We start from the raw sequence: 16,272 nt of genomic DNA on the forward strand, positions 1-16,272 counted from the left end.
AAACATGGATTAAACATTAGACAAGGTGAAGGCAAATATTACAATTGGGGGGATCAAAATTTAACAGTGAAATCTTTCTCCTTGGGGGGATTCCCAGCTGTGTAAACTCCTGACCAGACTCGGATGGAGCCCCTTTGTATGGAGCCGCACTCAGCTGACATGAAGGGTGAAGACCCCGATGGCTCATCTTATCCTGGGTCTGGCACAGGCAACACCAGTAATATGGTGACATGCGTCAAGAAGCCACAGTTAAAAGTGGACTTCTGAAGTTCGTTAGATGTTACTTTCAAAATTCTTTTTTTTTTTTTAAGATTTTATTTATTTATTTGACAGAGAGAGACAGTGAGAGAGGCAACACAAGCAGGGGGAGTGGGAGAGGGAGAAGCAGGCTTCCTGCCGAGCAGGGAGCCCGATGCAGGGCTCGATCCCAGGACCCTGGGATCATGACCTGAGCCGAAGGCAGACGATTAACGACTGAGCCACTCAGGCGCCCCACTTTCAAAATTCTTGAAGTATCAGCAAACTTTTCACAGTTACAGTCTGGCCAGGGTGGCAGATAGTACAGCTTCCCAAGTGTCTGCCCACGCCCATGTCTCTAGCCACACCAACCCTAGCAGTGGTTCTGCCAGAGGCCGTCTGGCCAGTCCTGGGGATGCTTAATGGGCGACCTGTGCTTTCGGACAGTTACTTCATCTCTCTGGACCTTCACATCCAGATTTGGAAAGAACAGAAGTAAGCCTCATCGCTCCTCCACCTGGGCAGGGATGCCTGGCCGATAAAGAGGAGGCAAAGATGAATACTGTGTTTTCGTAATGGAGGGCTGAGTACGTGCCACGCATCGATCTAAGCCCTTTGCTGTCTCCTTTTATCCTCACGGTGTCCCTGGGACATTGGTCCCACAGCAGACGACAGGTCTTCAAACCCAAATCTTTCAGACTCCAAAGCCCAAGCCTATCAGGTACTGACAGAAATGCCCTCTGCATCATTAGGAAGAAAGGAGATGCAGAGTTGAAAACCCCAGGGACCACTTTGGGACCTTCAATTTCTTAATTTTTCTGCCCAAACTCTCCCTGTCTCCCACAAGCCACAGCACACAGGGCAGACATGGCCCTGGTCAATCCACACCATGGCCCTGGGTGGGATGTGCTGGCTGCCGTGACCCTGATAGGGTGAGGGGGCCCAGAGGCCATTTTGATCTCTGTTTGCTTGTCTCGGACTTTGTCTCTCAGAACAGCTTCTGGGAAAAAGTTTATCATATCCAGGCCAGAACGACCTTCTGGTCTGTTTTCTAGCCTTTGTGGAAAATGAGATGGGTCAACATGAAATTGCATTTGAGGTTCTGTTGATTTCCTGCACAAGTATCAACCTAGCCCTTGGTGGGTTAGGCATGGTGCCAGGCTCCAGGACACAATAATGACCTCGAGTACCTTGCTGTATTCAGTGAGCTGATGCATTGGGAAAAAGAGCCAGAGGACTCAAAAGAAGCCCAGTGAGTGTCTGGAGTGTCAGAAGCTAAAGAGGAGCACGAAGGAGCTGTAGTAACCTGGGAGAGGCATAGTTCACTCCCATAGGGCTTAGGGGAAGCCTCCTGGAGGAGGTGCCTGGGAAACAGAGCAGCCCTTGGGCAGGGGAAGGAGGAAGGACAGGGAGAGAAAGTGGGTGGGTAGGTGTGAAGCATGCTTGGGGAAGGTGCAGTTGTCTGCACCTTGCGTCATGGAAGCAGGACCTGATGAAGAGGGTGGGGAAGGAGGCTCAGAAGTGGTTTGAGACCAGCCTGGCATAGAGGTCTGAAAGGGTCCCATCTTTTAGGTGGAAAACACTAAAGATCTTTTGAGCAGGGATGTGGTAAGATCGAGACTGGACTGTTGGGAGATGGCCAGCACCAAGCTTGGTCCATAGAACTACATTTGTCTGGCTTGTGGGGAGGAGAGAGGGTATGGGGAGAGTTAATAGTGACTAGTGCCTGGTCATCTTCTCAACATCTTTTGTGTCCTACCTCATGTACTGCTCACAACTAACCCCCAAGAGATGGATACTGTTACTGTTCCCATGTTACAGATGAAGAGGAGAGGTGACTCGCCCAGTCACCACTGAGCCCAAGCCACCCTCATCTCTCACCTACATGGCTGCTCCCCTTACTTCCACCCTACTCCTTCAGTGTACTCTCTGGCAGCAACCAGAGCCATCATTTAAAAATGTTGATCTGCTTGAGACCTTTCCCTGTCTTACACATTTCCGGGTCCTGAGTGGTCTGCCCCCACTGACCCCTCGTTCTCACCCAGCCATGCCCCCCCTCCTTGAGTCTCTCAGCTTCAACCATACAGACTTTTTTTCCAATCTATGTAGGCAGATGCTTTTTCACTCATTCATTCATCAGCCCTACTTCATCCTCCATTCACACCTGCTGTGTGCCGCCAACCCCATGTCAACTGCTGGGGTTGGGGTCTTGAAGTAGACAGGGCTGGCCCAGTGCTGAGTTCAGACTCAGAACTGCGGAGGTGAAGTCACAAAATAAGTCCATTGAGCCTTAGCATATGATGCTCCCTTTGCCTGAAGAAGTTTTCCTTCAAACTTCAGTTCAAGGAATGATTGCTTAGGACAACTTCCCCTGGATGACCAGGCTGGACCTGATGACCTTTCAGCATGACATTGACCTTAGTTGGCAATGATAACATATTAGCACACTTCTTTGATTAATGATCACCTCTCTCTTCAACTGTAAGCCCTACAGGGACAGGACTTTGTCTGTCTTATTCACTTTGCGCCTCCAGGGCAGGGCACTAGCCTTGCACCATGCATGCCCATACTAAATGTCTGCAGAGTGAATGATAGGTTTGAAGAAGAGCAAGTTGGAGGAGGTAAAAAGTGGACAGAAGATTCCCTCAAACATGAGGGAATCATGAGAAGTCAAAAGAACAGGAGTTGGACCAGGAGTTTGGACCAGGAGAACCAGAAAAGTTCTAGAAACCAAGAAAGGAGAGGACTCACCAGAGGGGCAGAGGCTACTGAGGGTAAGAGGGATGGATGAAGACTAAGAAAGGCATCTAGGGAATCTGAGTCATTTTCCAGGAAGCTTTCTTGAGGGCACGTGGGGCCAAGTAAATACAGGGGTTTTAGGAGTGAGCGAGCCATAAGCCTTCTAGAATGTTGTTTTGAGTGCTGACCAATGAAAGACAAAATTGCAAGCTGCAAAATAAAATATGTGCATTTATTTGGGGTCCTAGGGATTGCAATCCGGGAGACACAGATTCCACCAAAATTAAAAAAAAAAAAATCAACTCTGGAGAGACAAAGTTCAGAGTTTTTAAAGAAGAAAGAGGGCATTTACATAAGTTGTTTTGAACAAAATGTGATTGTTCCTGGTATAGCTTTAGTTATACTAATCTATATGTGATTGACTGCCAGGGCTAGTGTTAGGCAGAAAGTCCATTTATGTCCATTTTACCATGTAGCAGATGCCTTGGCTTTTAACTGAGTTCAGCAAAAATTCTGAGAATTTGAGACAGAAGACACACATAAACTCCATTTCCTCAACGTCCTCAATGTCCTCCTGGCTCCATTTTAAAGAACCCTGTTAGCAATGCTGACTCTGTTAGCATGAGTTTCTTAACTTCCCAGAGACTCAATTTCCTTAACTGTAAAATGAGGATGATAATAGTACCAGCTTCACAGGGTTGATGTAAGTATTAAAGATGCTAATGTACTTGTCTCTAAGAGGGGAATGGGGATTAACTGGAAAAAGCATGAATTAACTTTCTGGGGGCAATAGTATTAAAAAAAGAAACAAGCCCCAGATGGAGTCACCAACACCCAATAGGAAACCAAGACTTATTATAGTTTCAACCAAACCCAAGAATGTGACCTTCTAACAGTCAATCTGAAATTTCCTGATCAGCACTAGTGAGACAATCTGTACAATTAAAAACCCTGCCATTCTCTTCCCCACAAAAAAGAAGATGCCCTGGCCTGAAACTTTCAGTAATAGCTGAAAGTTATTTCTTCTCTTTCTTTTTCTTTTCTTTTTTTTCCCAGTAATAATTTCCTATCCTTGCCTTCCTTCCGGTAAAAACTTTCCATTTTGAACAACTCCTTAGAGTATCCCTCTACTTGCTAGACAGGATGCTGCCCGATTCATGAATCACTTAATAAAGTCAATCAGATCTTCAAATTTACTTGGTTGAATTTCTGTTCTTTAACATTTCCCATTCTCAACAGGGGTGATATTGCCCCCAACTGGGCAAAAAATTGTTCTTGGATGTAGACAAATCTTACATTTCAAAGGGATGGATTTCTCGTCCTTGAGAAAGACACTCCTGGATCTTAGGAGATACACAGGTATCTATCTAATAGAGACATAGGAAGGATTTACAATTGTGAGGTCTTTTAGGTAAATGCTCCAGGAAAGGGAAAGAAAATGTCGGTTGGATCAAATAATAAACTCTTTGGCAGCTTTGAGCTTTCACACACGGGTCTTTTAAGGAGGGTCCTCCTACGGACACTACCTTAAGCTGTTAAAAACCATGCTAGAATTTGGTCAAGTCACAGTGCAGGGGTTTGGATAGTTACGAGAGTACTTTGCATTTCTTAATGCACAAGCTGAAGCTTTTAGGGGTGAAGTGTACTGATATCTTCAGTTGCTTTTGAAATGCGTAAAAAATAAGATGGATTGCTAGATGCATACATTAACCATTGTGTGATAAAGCAAATGTAACAAATGTTACTTGTAGAATCTAGTCTGTCATCCCTCGATTAGAATGGGAGCCTCAGGAAGAGAGGAACTCTGTCGGTCTGGCACATGGTAGGCGGTTAATAAAATTATTTGTAAAACGAACGGCGAATATTTTCAAAAAGCGCTTAAGTCAAGTACGTGCTCAATACGTGGAAGCTTCTATTAGTTTATTGTTCCCGGCACCCCGGAAGTTCTCGGCGGTGGAACTGAGACAGAAGGCGCGCGCGCCAGGACCAGCGGAGTCGCTCTGGCCGCCCTGAGCTTGGGCTCTATGGCGGATCCTCCTGGATGGCGGAACCGCTCTGGCCGCCTGGCGCTTCGGCTCTGTGGTGGGTCCTTCCGGGCCGCGGGAGCATGCGCGGGGCTGCGCTGGCCGGGATCGCTATGGCAGCGGCGTCGCTGTGGGCCCAGCCTCCGAGCTCGCGTAGGGGCCCGACAGTCTCAGCAGCCGCCAGCACAGCGGCCTCTTGGGCATGAGCGGGGTCTCCTGCCGCGGCCCGCGACCCTGGCCGCCGCTGCCGCCGCGTCACAGCTTTGGGCCGGCGCCGGGAACATGCCCCTGGCCGCCTACTGCTACCTGCGGGTCGTGGGCAGGGGCAGCTACGGGGAGGTGACGCTCGTGAGGCACCGTCGGGACGGCAGGCAGGTCGGCGGGGTTGGGGCCCGGCAGGGGGTGGAGGGCAGGCAGCTATATGCCGAGGCCGCAGTCCAAAGGCTAGGCTGCGGGTGGTCTGAAGGGGACTCACCTCGGATGTCACTTCTTCAGGGAAACCGTCCCATACCACCAAGAGTAGGCCAGGCCTTACTGTAAGACGCGCCCCACACTCCCTGTAGTTCTCCTTGATAGTATTAATTGTTGTGCTTGATCTACACATCTCCTCCACTCTTGACAATTCCGTGAGATCATTCATTCCCACAATCTAACACAGCGCCTGGCAGGTATTACTCTTTGAAGGGCCCCATACATCTGACCTGGAGACTGTTGGACTCACTTAAAATTCATCATCTTCCCGACAAACCTTTCATGGTCCCCATTTCAGTGAGTAGGACCACACACCATCCACTTGCCCCAGCTGGACATATCCAGGTGTCATTCTTGATACACACCACTGCCCCCATTCATTTGTCCACTAAGCCAGCAGGCCTCTTCTCTATCTCCACTGGTACCGCCCCAATTCAGGACATCATAATCTTTAGCTGAGCTGTGGCCGTGGCTTCCACTGATCCTCGCTCTTCAATCCATCACTTTCATTGCCATCTCAGTGATCCTTCTAAAACTTACAGCTAATGTTGTCACTCCTTTCTTTAGAGCACTTTATCCCATGACCCTCAGGATGAGCCAGTTCTCTAAAATGGTTTGTAAGTAGGGTGACCATATAATGTATCATACAAACTGGGACAATTTCGAGACTGGAAGGAGGCGCTATTAATAATTACACCAAGACAGTGGCAGTGCCCCAGGCAAGCTGAAAAGAGATGTCCCTCCCAAGTATAAGGCTCTCTAGTCTATTCTGCTTGGTGTCAGGTGCTGGTAGCTCTGCCTGGAACACAAACTCAGGTTTAAGAGATTTATTCAGTAGCGATAGGGGGAATGGGGTGGGTGTGTCATTGGATTTTTTGAGTGGAGAATGGGGTATTGATGGGAATAATAGCCCCTCACATTTGAGCAGTAGTTTACACTTTACAAAGCACATTTATATATATCCTTTTTGATTAATGAACTGTATGGACTGTTAATTGGTTGTGGGCAATGTATCAGGGCAAGGTGTCAGGGGATATTGACTTTCTTTTTAAGTGGGAATAATTTTTAATGTTGAGAATCAGTGATTTTTAACCTTATTAGGCCATGGATCCCTTTGAGTATCCAATGCGATCTATGAATCCATTCTGTCTGCAGATGTATTTTCTTTTTTTAAGATTTTATGTATTTATTTGACAGAGAGAGAGAGAGAGACCGCGAGAGGGGGAACACAAGCAGGGGGAGTGGGAGAGGGAGAAGCAGGCTTCCCGCTGAGCAGGGAGCCCGATGCGGGGCTCAATCCCAGGACCCTGGGATCATGACCTGAGCTGAAGGCAGATGCTTAATGACTGAGCCACCCAGGCGCCCATGCAGATGTATTTTCAAGCCTTATATTATATACCTTTGTAAGGGAAACTTAGAGGTTAAGGAATCTTTACTACAGGTTTTGTGGTTGATCCAGTTGTATGTTAACATGGACTCATTTTTTTAGCCATTAATGAAATTGTAAAATGCAGATGGAAAGTATAATAAATTTTTTGTGACCCTCCAGCCTGTTATAAGTCTAACCTGTTGAAAATATCAGTAAATTAGAGCAAATCTTTCCCCTAGTTTTGTGCTTTGCAAATAACAAAATGAATAGGTTGTCTGACAGGCTCCTGGAGGTTGGTTTTGAGGACCATTTCAGGAGAACCCTTAAATATTCTGCACCTATAAAACTGTATGCTTATTTGCACCTTGTAAAATCACGTGTTTTCTCCATAGTATGTCATCAAAAAGCTGAACCTCCGAAATGCCTCCAGCCGAGAGCGGCGAGCCGCTGAACAGGAAGCTCAGCTCTTGTCTCAGTTGAAGCACCCTAATATTGTCACCTATAAGGAGTCATGGGAGGGAGGCGACGGTCTCCTGTACATCGTCATGGGCTTCTGCGAAGGAGGTGATCTGTACCGAAAGCTCAAAGAACAGAAGGGGCAGCTTCTGCCTGAGAGTCAGGTGGTGGAATGGTTTGTTCAGATTGCCATGGCCCTGCAGGTACTGTCCAGACACAGCATTCCACTCGCTCCAAGGTGACAGGGGATGGCAGGTGGATTTTAGGAAACTGCTTCCCCGAATGCTTACATGAAAAAAAAATGTATTTAAAAAAAAGTCCATTTATGAAGTAGACTCAGTCCCTTTCACTATAGCATTAGAGTGTTTCTGAGTGAATGATGTCTATATTGAAGTAGATGTGGATTTCAGTTTGCAGGGGATGCCAGTTCTCTGTTCATTTAATATTCACAGCAAAATCAATTTTAAGGGCCCTGAGTTGACAAAGCAAAAAATGACCATGTCTGTTATCAGCTGGTCAGCTATGTCATATTGAAAGGTGGTTGGGCTAATTAATATGCTTAAACTGTGGGGGTATGGGCTTTAACCCTGCTGTGGCAGAGTGAGTGGAAATACAAAACATGTTTGTGTTCGAATATACACACATTCAAATGTAAGACTGTTTATGAAATACCACTCTGGATCTGGACAGGTATGTCCAGAATGGATTGACCTTGTGTAAATTTTAGACACTGTGTCTAAATAAAAGTGATCTTGTTATATTTGAAAATATTATTAAGCTGAAGATTTCATGAGTCTGAGGGGAATGTGCATCTGACCCTGTACAAGTTGTCTTTGTCCCTTCAGGGGGAGTTTGTAAGCGTATTTTTAACTGGATCCATTTAATGCTAGATGGTAAAATTGTCAAGGTACCAGGGAATAGTTGTGAAGGATAGATACTGGGCAAATTAATGCATGGAACTTAATTTCTTGCTTTGGAAAGTTGTAAATCAGACTTTTTATTTAGAGATGATTAAAACAGTAGTGTTTTGTTATTCAGGTGACTGAAACTCTTTCACTCATGCAATTGTTGATGGTATGTAAGAAGTCAGGAATATGTAAGTAGGTAAGTGTTTTTATATTTAATGAAGTTTTATTTCTCTCCTCAGTATTTACATGAAAAACACATCCTTCACCGAGATCTGAAAACTCAAAATGTTTTCCTCACAAGAACAAACATCATCAAAGTGGGTGACCTAGGAATTGCTCGAGTGTTAGAAAACCACTGTGACATGGCTAGCACCCTCATTGGCACACCCTACTACATGAGCCCTGAATTGTTTTCAAACAAACCTTACAACTATAAGGTAGGATTGAGCTGCATATGTCAGCTCACCCTGTCTCTAGGACAGTATTCATAACTTCAGAACCCATCAGATAGAAAGTCAGAGGAATTCTCTGTGAATTGGCTTGAGGAAAATGTTTTTTGGTTTTTGGTTTTTCTTTAGATTTCTTTTTTTATTTATTTGAGAGAGAGAGAGAGCACGAGAGCGAGCACCAGCAGGGGGGAGAGGGAGAAGCAGGCTCATGGTGGGCAGAGAGCTCAATGTGGGGCTCGATCCCAGGACTCTGGGATCACGACCTGAGCTGAAGGCAGATGTTACCTGCCTGAGCCACCCAGGTGCCCCGAAAATGTTTTTTTGCTTTGTTTTGTTTTGTTTTGTTTTTCTCAGAGGAAAAATGTCAGTAAGGCATTCTGACATTTGATTATTTACTATTTTTCTTTTCTAGTCTGATGTTTGGGCTCTGGGATGCTGTGTTTATGAAATGGCCACCCTGAAGCATGCTTTCAATGCAAAAGACATGAATTCTTTAGTTTATCGGATTATTGAAGGAAAGGTAAAGAATATATTGAAACTAATTGTTTTTCATATTTGAAGCAAGGTTAAGTTAATGCAGCTTTGTAAGTAGCTATTGGCAAAAATGAGTCATCGTTGATGTCAGGTAGATAGGTAAGAAGAGTAGGCCCCTTCTATGGAGAAGGTTGAACTAGAAAGAGAAGGCACTGATCGTTTTTTAATACTAATTTGTAAAGGTGGCTTAATGGTTCTGAAGAATTGGCTTTTTGAAAACCACCACCTTGTAACCACAGGATATTCAGGTGCCCTGAGACGATATTGGTAGCTTCTCCTGAGCAGCCGTGGTTAAATGAGCCCCATTTAAAATGAGTCTACTCTGGGCAAAGTACCCATTCCATTCCCAGCTTGCTCAGTACTTGGTGATTAGAAGACACTTTGCAACAATGTGAAATAATAATGATAATAATAAATAAAAATCAGTCTACTCTTTGAAGGTGTTGCTCCTTTGGTAATCATCACAATTATAAGTAGCCAATTAAGAACTGCAGAAAGCAATGTGTACGATACAGACACCAGAGTGACCACGTTTATATATTACTTCCCATGAGGCTAGTTGTCCTCTGCAGTGTTAGGTATCCACACACCATTAAGTTTTATTTATTTATTTTTAAAGATTTTATTTATTTATTTGACAGAGAGAGAGAGACAGCGAGAGAGGGAACACAAGCAGGGGGAGTGGGAGAGGGAGAAGCAGGCTTCCCGCAGAGCAGGGAGCCCGATGCGGGGCTCAATCCCAGGACTTTGGGATCATGACCTGAGCCGAAAGCAGATGCTTAATGACTGAGCCACCCAGGAGCCCCACACACCATTAAGTTTTAAAGCTGTAAACCACCTACTGATTTTAATATTATGCCAAGACTCACTTTCTTAATTTCAAAATATTGAAAAACACAAAAAGTAAACCATACCTGTAATTGCACTACTTAAGACTCAAAACAAGAAAGGAGTGAAATTTCCCTCTCTTTTTATTCTTTTCTATCCACTGGAGATCACCATTGCTAGGAATTTTGTGCGTAGCCTTCCTGGCGTTTTCCTGTCTATATATATATCTCAGTCTGTGTGTATATATGCACATAAACACACAGGCACTTTTAAACAGTAACTGAGATGGAATCAGATAGTACATATTGGTATACAACTTGCTTTTTTGACTTAATATACAAGGGACATCTTTCCAGTTTGGTACCTGTCATATTTTTTAAGAAGCTGCCTAACATTTTATTAGAAGGATGTATCATAAGCTATGCAATGGATAGACATTTAAGTTGTTTCCAGTTGTTTACTACTGCAAGAACAATGTTGCAGTGAATATCCTGGTATGTAAGTCTTTGGGAACTCATGCTTTTATTTCTGAAGGAGAGAGTCCTCAAATGGGACTGCTGGCTTGAAAGATATACTTTTTTTTTTTTTAAGATTTTATTTATTTATTTGACAGAGAGAGAGACAGCTAGAGAGGGAACACAAGCAGGGGGAATGGGAGAGGGAGAAGCAGGCTTCCCGCCGAGCAGGGAGCCCGATGCGGGGCTCAATCCCAGGACCCTGGGATCATGACCTGAGCTGAAGGCAGACGCTTAACGACTGAGCCACCCAGACGCCCCAAAAGATATACTTTTATAGTCTCACAACTTGCTGCTATGACCAGGACACTAGTAAGCTTCCTGTATGCTGACTCTTTTCTTCTGTGGATAATGACTTTAAAGAAATATTTGGAAACATCTACTTTTTCCTTATACTTTGCTTCAAAAGACCAGAGTCATAATTGTGATATTATTTCTCTTTGTAGCTGCCACCAATGCCAAAAGATTATAGCCCAGAGCTGGCAGAACTGATAAGAACAATGCTGAGCAAAAGGCCTGAAGAAAGACCCTCTGTGAGGAGCATCCTGAGGCAGCCTTACATAAAGCGCCAAATCGCTCTGTTTTTGGAGGCCACAAAGGCGTAAGATATTCCCTTGCAAATAGGTGGCTAAATAGATGAATAAAAGAAGGTAGCTTCTATAATTCTCATATGTAGAATTTATGGTGAAGTTTTATTTATTTATTTATTTTGAGAGAGAAGGGAGGAGGGGCAGAGGGAGAGGGAGAGAGAGCATCTTAAGCAGGCTCCACACCCAGTGCAGAGCCCAACGTGGGCTCGATCTCACAACCCTGAGATCATGACCTGAGCTGAAATCAAGAGTCAGATGCTTAACTGACTGAGCCACGCAGGCGCCCCTGTGGTGAGCTTTTTTAAACATGAAGGAAGGGGCGCCTGGGTGGCTCAGTTGGTTTAAGTGACTGCCTTCGGCTCAAGTCATGATCCCGGAATTCCGGGATCGAGTCCCGCATTGGGCTCCCTGCTCAGCGGGGAGTCTGCTCCTCCCTTTGACCCTACCCCCTCTTGTGCTGTCTCTCTCACTCTCTCAAATAAATAAAATAAAATCTTTAAAAAAAAAAACATGAAGGAAAATTGCATGATTAGGACATGTGTTGAGATTTACTTAATTGCTAAAATCAGAAATCTAGAAAACCATTTAGAGAATCACTTTAACATTCCTTAGAGGGTCCCAAGACATATCAAGTATGATTCTTTCAAAAGGCTATATGTTTTAGAAACCATATGAAAATGAAATTATCTAAGAAGCCTGTTATATTATGTACTATGTGAGAGTCACATTTAAAAATTAAGCACTCAAATTTCTGAGAGTTTGCATAAATTTCCCTCTTCACTCATATAATTTCTCAGGAGAAAAATTTCTTTCTTTGACTTACAGGGGTTACCTTCACTAAATAGCTGTTCCAAGATCTAAGAGCTGCACGAGCTCTGCCTTGTGACATGTTAGATTTAAGAGTAATACTAGAGAGGCCCCAGAGGATAAAGAAAAACCATCTTTTTATTTACACCGTCTATAATTTGCACCAAACAGACCTTTGGCCTTCTGCAGCACTGGTCTCATGGTCCTTTTGAAGTCTCCAGAGGGTTAGTTAGCTCAGCTGTAGAAATGTCACACTAAAGGGGGTTAATCCTGTACACTTTTATTCTGCAAGTCCAGGCTGAGCACACCAATCATTCTTACTCTCAAACTTGGCAAAGCAGTTGTGGTATAATTACAAACATGCGAAACTTGACAATTATGCTGGTTCTTCTGTACATGAGGTAATTTCTCATTGATTTTTTATGGTGGAATAATCTTGTATTTACAGACAAGTTGCAGAGATCGTACAGAGAGTTTCTGTACACCCCTCCCCCAGCTTCTCCTATCATAAACCTCTTACATTACCATGGTACATTTGTCAGAACTAAGAAAACAACATCAGTACCTGACTGTTGACTAAATTCCAGACTTTATTTGGCCCTCACCAGTATTTCTACTAATGTCCTTTTTCTCTTTTAGGATCCAATCCAGGATACCATATTACATTTAGTCCTCCTGTCTCCTTAGTCAACCAAGTTTCTCACTTTCTTGGTTTTTCACGACCTTGATTGATTTTGAGGAGTACTAGTCAAGTGTTTTGTGGAATACCCCCTGGTTTTTAGAAAACTATTTTCTCTAAATGGAGCAGTTTTTATAATACATATACACATTTCCCAGATATGTAAAAACCTTTCATTTTCACTATACTGATGATAATTTTTTCTTTTCTGCCTCATAAAGAAAAACCTCCAAAAGTAATATTAAAAATGGCGACTCTAAGTCGAAGCCTGTTCCTGCGGTGGTCTCTGGAAACGCTGAATTGAGTCATAAAGTAGTTCCCCTCCAGTCACACTCTTCTGAGGGCTCCAAGACATATGTAATGGTATGTATTTTAGAAACTATTAAAACGAGGGGCGCCTGGGTGGCTCAGTCGTTAAGCATCTGCCTTTGGCTCAGGTCATGATCCCAGAGTCCTGGGATCGAGCCCCGCATCGGGCTCCCTGCTCAGTGGGAAGCCTCCTCCCTCTCCCACTCCCCCTGCTTGTGTTCCCTCTCTCACTGTCTCTCTCTCTCAAATAAATAAATAAAATCTTTAAAAAAAAGAAAGTATTAAAACGATAGGTTATTTAAGCAGGTTATATAACATGATATTAACCATTTTATGGTGAACCATTAATTGCATTTAGTGCATTCACAGTGTTGTGCAACCACCACCTCTATCTAGTTCCAAAGCATTCCACGTCACTGCAAAAGGAAACTGCAAACCCATTAAGTAATCATCCTCATGCTCTCCTCCACCCGGCCCCTCGAATCCACCAATGTGTATTCTGTCTTTATGGATTTGCCTATTCTGAGTATTTCATATAAATGGAATCATAATATGTGACCTTTCGTGTCTGGCTTCTTTCACTGAGCATGATGTTTTTGAGGTAGCATGTATCAGTACTCCATCTATTTTTATGTCTGAGTAATATTCCACTGTATGTATGCACCACAGTTTGCTTATCCATTCATTCATTGGTGGATATTGAGTTGTTTTCACCTTTTGGCTGTTGGTATGAAAATTTGGGTACAAGTCTTTGGGTCCCTGTTTTGGGATATATACCTAGGAGTGGAATTGCTGGGTCATGTGGTAGTTCTATATTTACTTTCTGAGGAGCCAACACACTGCTTTCCAGAGTGGTTGCATTTTACTTTCCTACCAGCCAGTGCACAAGAGCTCCAGTTTCTCCACAACCTCACCAACTCTTGTGATTTTCTACTTTTCTGATTCTAGCCATCCTAATGGATGTGAAGTGGTATCTCAGTGTAGTTTTGACTTGTGTTTCGCTAATGACTAATGACATATAGCATCTTCCCACAAGTTTCTTGGCCATTTGTATTCCTTCTCTGGAGAAATGTCTGTTAAGCGCTTTGCCCAATTTTTAATTGGGCTTTTTGTATTTTTGTTGTTGAGTTCTAAGAGTTCTTTCTATAGTCTGGACAGTAGATCCTTATACATGATTTACGAGTATTTCTTCTCATGCTGTAGGTTGGCTTGTCACTTTCTTAATAATGTCCCTTTATGCACAAAAGCTTTTAATTTTGATGAAGCCCAATTTATCTGTTTTTTTCTTATGTTGCTTATGCTTTTGATGTCATATCTAAGAATTCCTTGCCAAATCCAAGTCCATGATGATGTTTGCCTGTTTTTTTTCTAGGAGTTTTATAATTTCAGCTCTTATATTTAGGTTGTTGATTCATTTTAAAAGTTTTAAATTTTCTGTTTATTGTGGTGAAATAGATATGACATAGAATTTGCCATTCTTAAAAAATATTTATTTATTTTAGAGACAGCATGACTCCACGCTGAGTGCAGAGCCCAATGCGGGGCTCAATCCCACAACCCTGAGACACAACCTGAGCTGAAACCATGAGTCAGATGCGTAACCAACTGTGCCACCCAGGCACCTCAGTACTTGCCATTTTGAGCCTCCTCTAAGCCTACAATTTAGTGGCCTTAACTACACTCACAGTATTGTGCAACCATCACCATTATCTTCCAAAACCCTTTCATCACTCTAAGTAAACTTTGTATTCGTTAAGCAATAGTTCCCAATTCCTCCTGTTCCCAGGCCCTGGTAACCTCTAATCTACTTTCTGTCTCTATGAGTTTGCCTATTCTAGATGAGTGGAATCATACATTATGTCCTTTTGTGTCTGGTTTATTCCATTTAGCATGTTTTTAAGGTTCATCCGTGTTGTAGCATGTATTAGTACTTCATTCCTCTTTATGGCTGAGTAATATTCCATTGTTATGTGTATATCATATTTTGTTTATCCGTTCATCTGCTAATGGACTTTTAGGTTGTTTTCACCTTTTGGCCAGTGTGAATAATGCTGCTAGGGATTATTTAACCCCTATAAACATTGGTGAGTAAATATCTGTTTGAGTCCTACTTTCAGTTCTTTGGGGTATTTACCTAGGAGTGAGATTGCCAGGTCATATGGTGATTTTATGTTTAACTTTCTGAGGAACCTGCTGTACCTTTTTTGAGTTAATTTTAAGTGGTATGAGGAGTGCTGTAATAAGTTGGAAGCATATTTTCACTCAGGGTGAAGACAAATGTTTGTCCCAGGAGAAACCCATAGTCATTGGCCCCTTGAAGATACCAGCAAGTCTGAAAGGCTACATCTGCAAACCAGACGTGAGCAATACCTCAGAATCATTAGCCACCATCAGTAAAGTGAATATTGACATCTTACCTGCAGAAAGAAGGAATTCACTGAGCGACGACTTAGTTCGGGAGAATCAGCCAAGACACTTAGATGCCTCTAATGAGCTAGAAAGTAAATGCAGTATTTCTCAAGTGAAGGAGAAGCTGCAGGATGGCACTAAGCCCAGCCCTCAACCCAGAAACCTAATTCCCGCGTGGTCCTCTGATGATGTCACTGGGGAAAGGAATGACCCAGTGAGACCTCTGCAGCCCCTCAACAAAGACCAAAACCTGAGAGACCAGGTGAGTGATATGCATGAGGTGCTGGTTTCAGAGAGAACTGGAAAGCACAGTTACGAAGATGTGGGTTGTGTTGTTTATTGTGTTCTAGTTGGCATTTTAGGTAAACCAGTTATTCTGTGTGCCAGTTTAAACATTACAGAAACCAAAGGATAGGACCCGCAGGATTCTTAGATGCGTTGTACCCCACTGTAGGGTATTTGGTAGAAGCATGCTATTTGTATGTTTTCTCCCATTTCTTTGTCACTCTTCCTTAGGCCTCCACGTGGATGGGTAGTTCTACCAAGTAGGTAACATCACATTTCTTCTTGTGCTTGGAAAGTTAGTGATTGATCTTATTTCTTAAGGAATAAAAAAAAGTATTTTATGTGTTGCAACCAAAGGGGAAGGAAGAGAAGAAGAAAAGGAAAGGAGCAAAAGGATTTTGATACTAAGAGACTATTCTAGTAAATTTAAAGGTTAACTTCTACTTGAACTTGGAAAGAAGTGTAAGTTAGATAAAACATGGCTATAGCTGAGGATTAGAGAGAAAGCCAGAATATTTGGTGACCTTTTCATTTTTATATGTAAAATATTCTAAAAATATATTTAAGATGTATTTTAACTATTTTTATAATCTGTGCTAAAATATTTAAATTTGATCTATTAGATTTTTATATTTCATATCTTTTATATAAGGTATATAAAAC

General features: G+C 43.0%; 1 protein-coding gene across 3 annotated transcripts in view; it reads left to right on the forward strand.

Annotated features, from left to right (window-relative positions):
• Positions 1 to 5,108: 5,108 nt before the first annotated feature.
• NEK4 (NIMA related kinase 4) overlaps positions 5,109 to 16,272 on the forward strand; it is a 31,946-nt gene continuing 20,782 nt past the window's right edge. For 2 of the 3 annotated variants that reach the window (XM_044916882.1, XM_021694973.2), the window contains exons 1-7: positions 5,109 to 5,375; positions 7,233 to 7,499; positions 8,444 to 8,641; positions 9,066 to 9,173; positions 10,977 to 11,131; positions 12,828 to 12,969; positions 15,182 to 15,586. In XM_044916882.1, the coding sequence (XP_044772817.1) occupies positions 5,283 to 5,375; positions 7,233 to 7,499; positions 8,444 to 8,641; positions 9,066 to 9,173; positions 10,977 to 11,131; positions 12,828 to 12,969; positions 15,182 to 15,586 (1,368 nt within the window). In that variant the 5' untranslated portion in view covers positions 5,109 to 5,282. The remainder of the gene's footprint in view (positions 5,376 to 7,232; positions 7,500 to 8,443; positions 8,642 to 9,065; positions 9,174 to 10,976; positions 11,132 to 12,827; positions 12,970 to 15,181; positions 15,587 to 16,272) is intronic. The other variant, XM_044916887.1, reaches the window with a different exon arrangement.

This window comes from Neomonachus schauinslandi, chromosome 1, assembly GCF_002201575.2.
Source record: "Neomonachus schauinslandi chromosome 1, ASM220157v2, whole genome shotgun sequence".
Taxonomy (NCBI): Eukaryota; Metazoa; Chordata; class Mammalia; order Carnivora; family Phocidae; genus Neomonachus; species Neomonachus schauinslandi.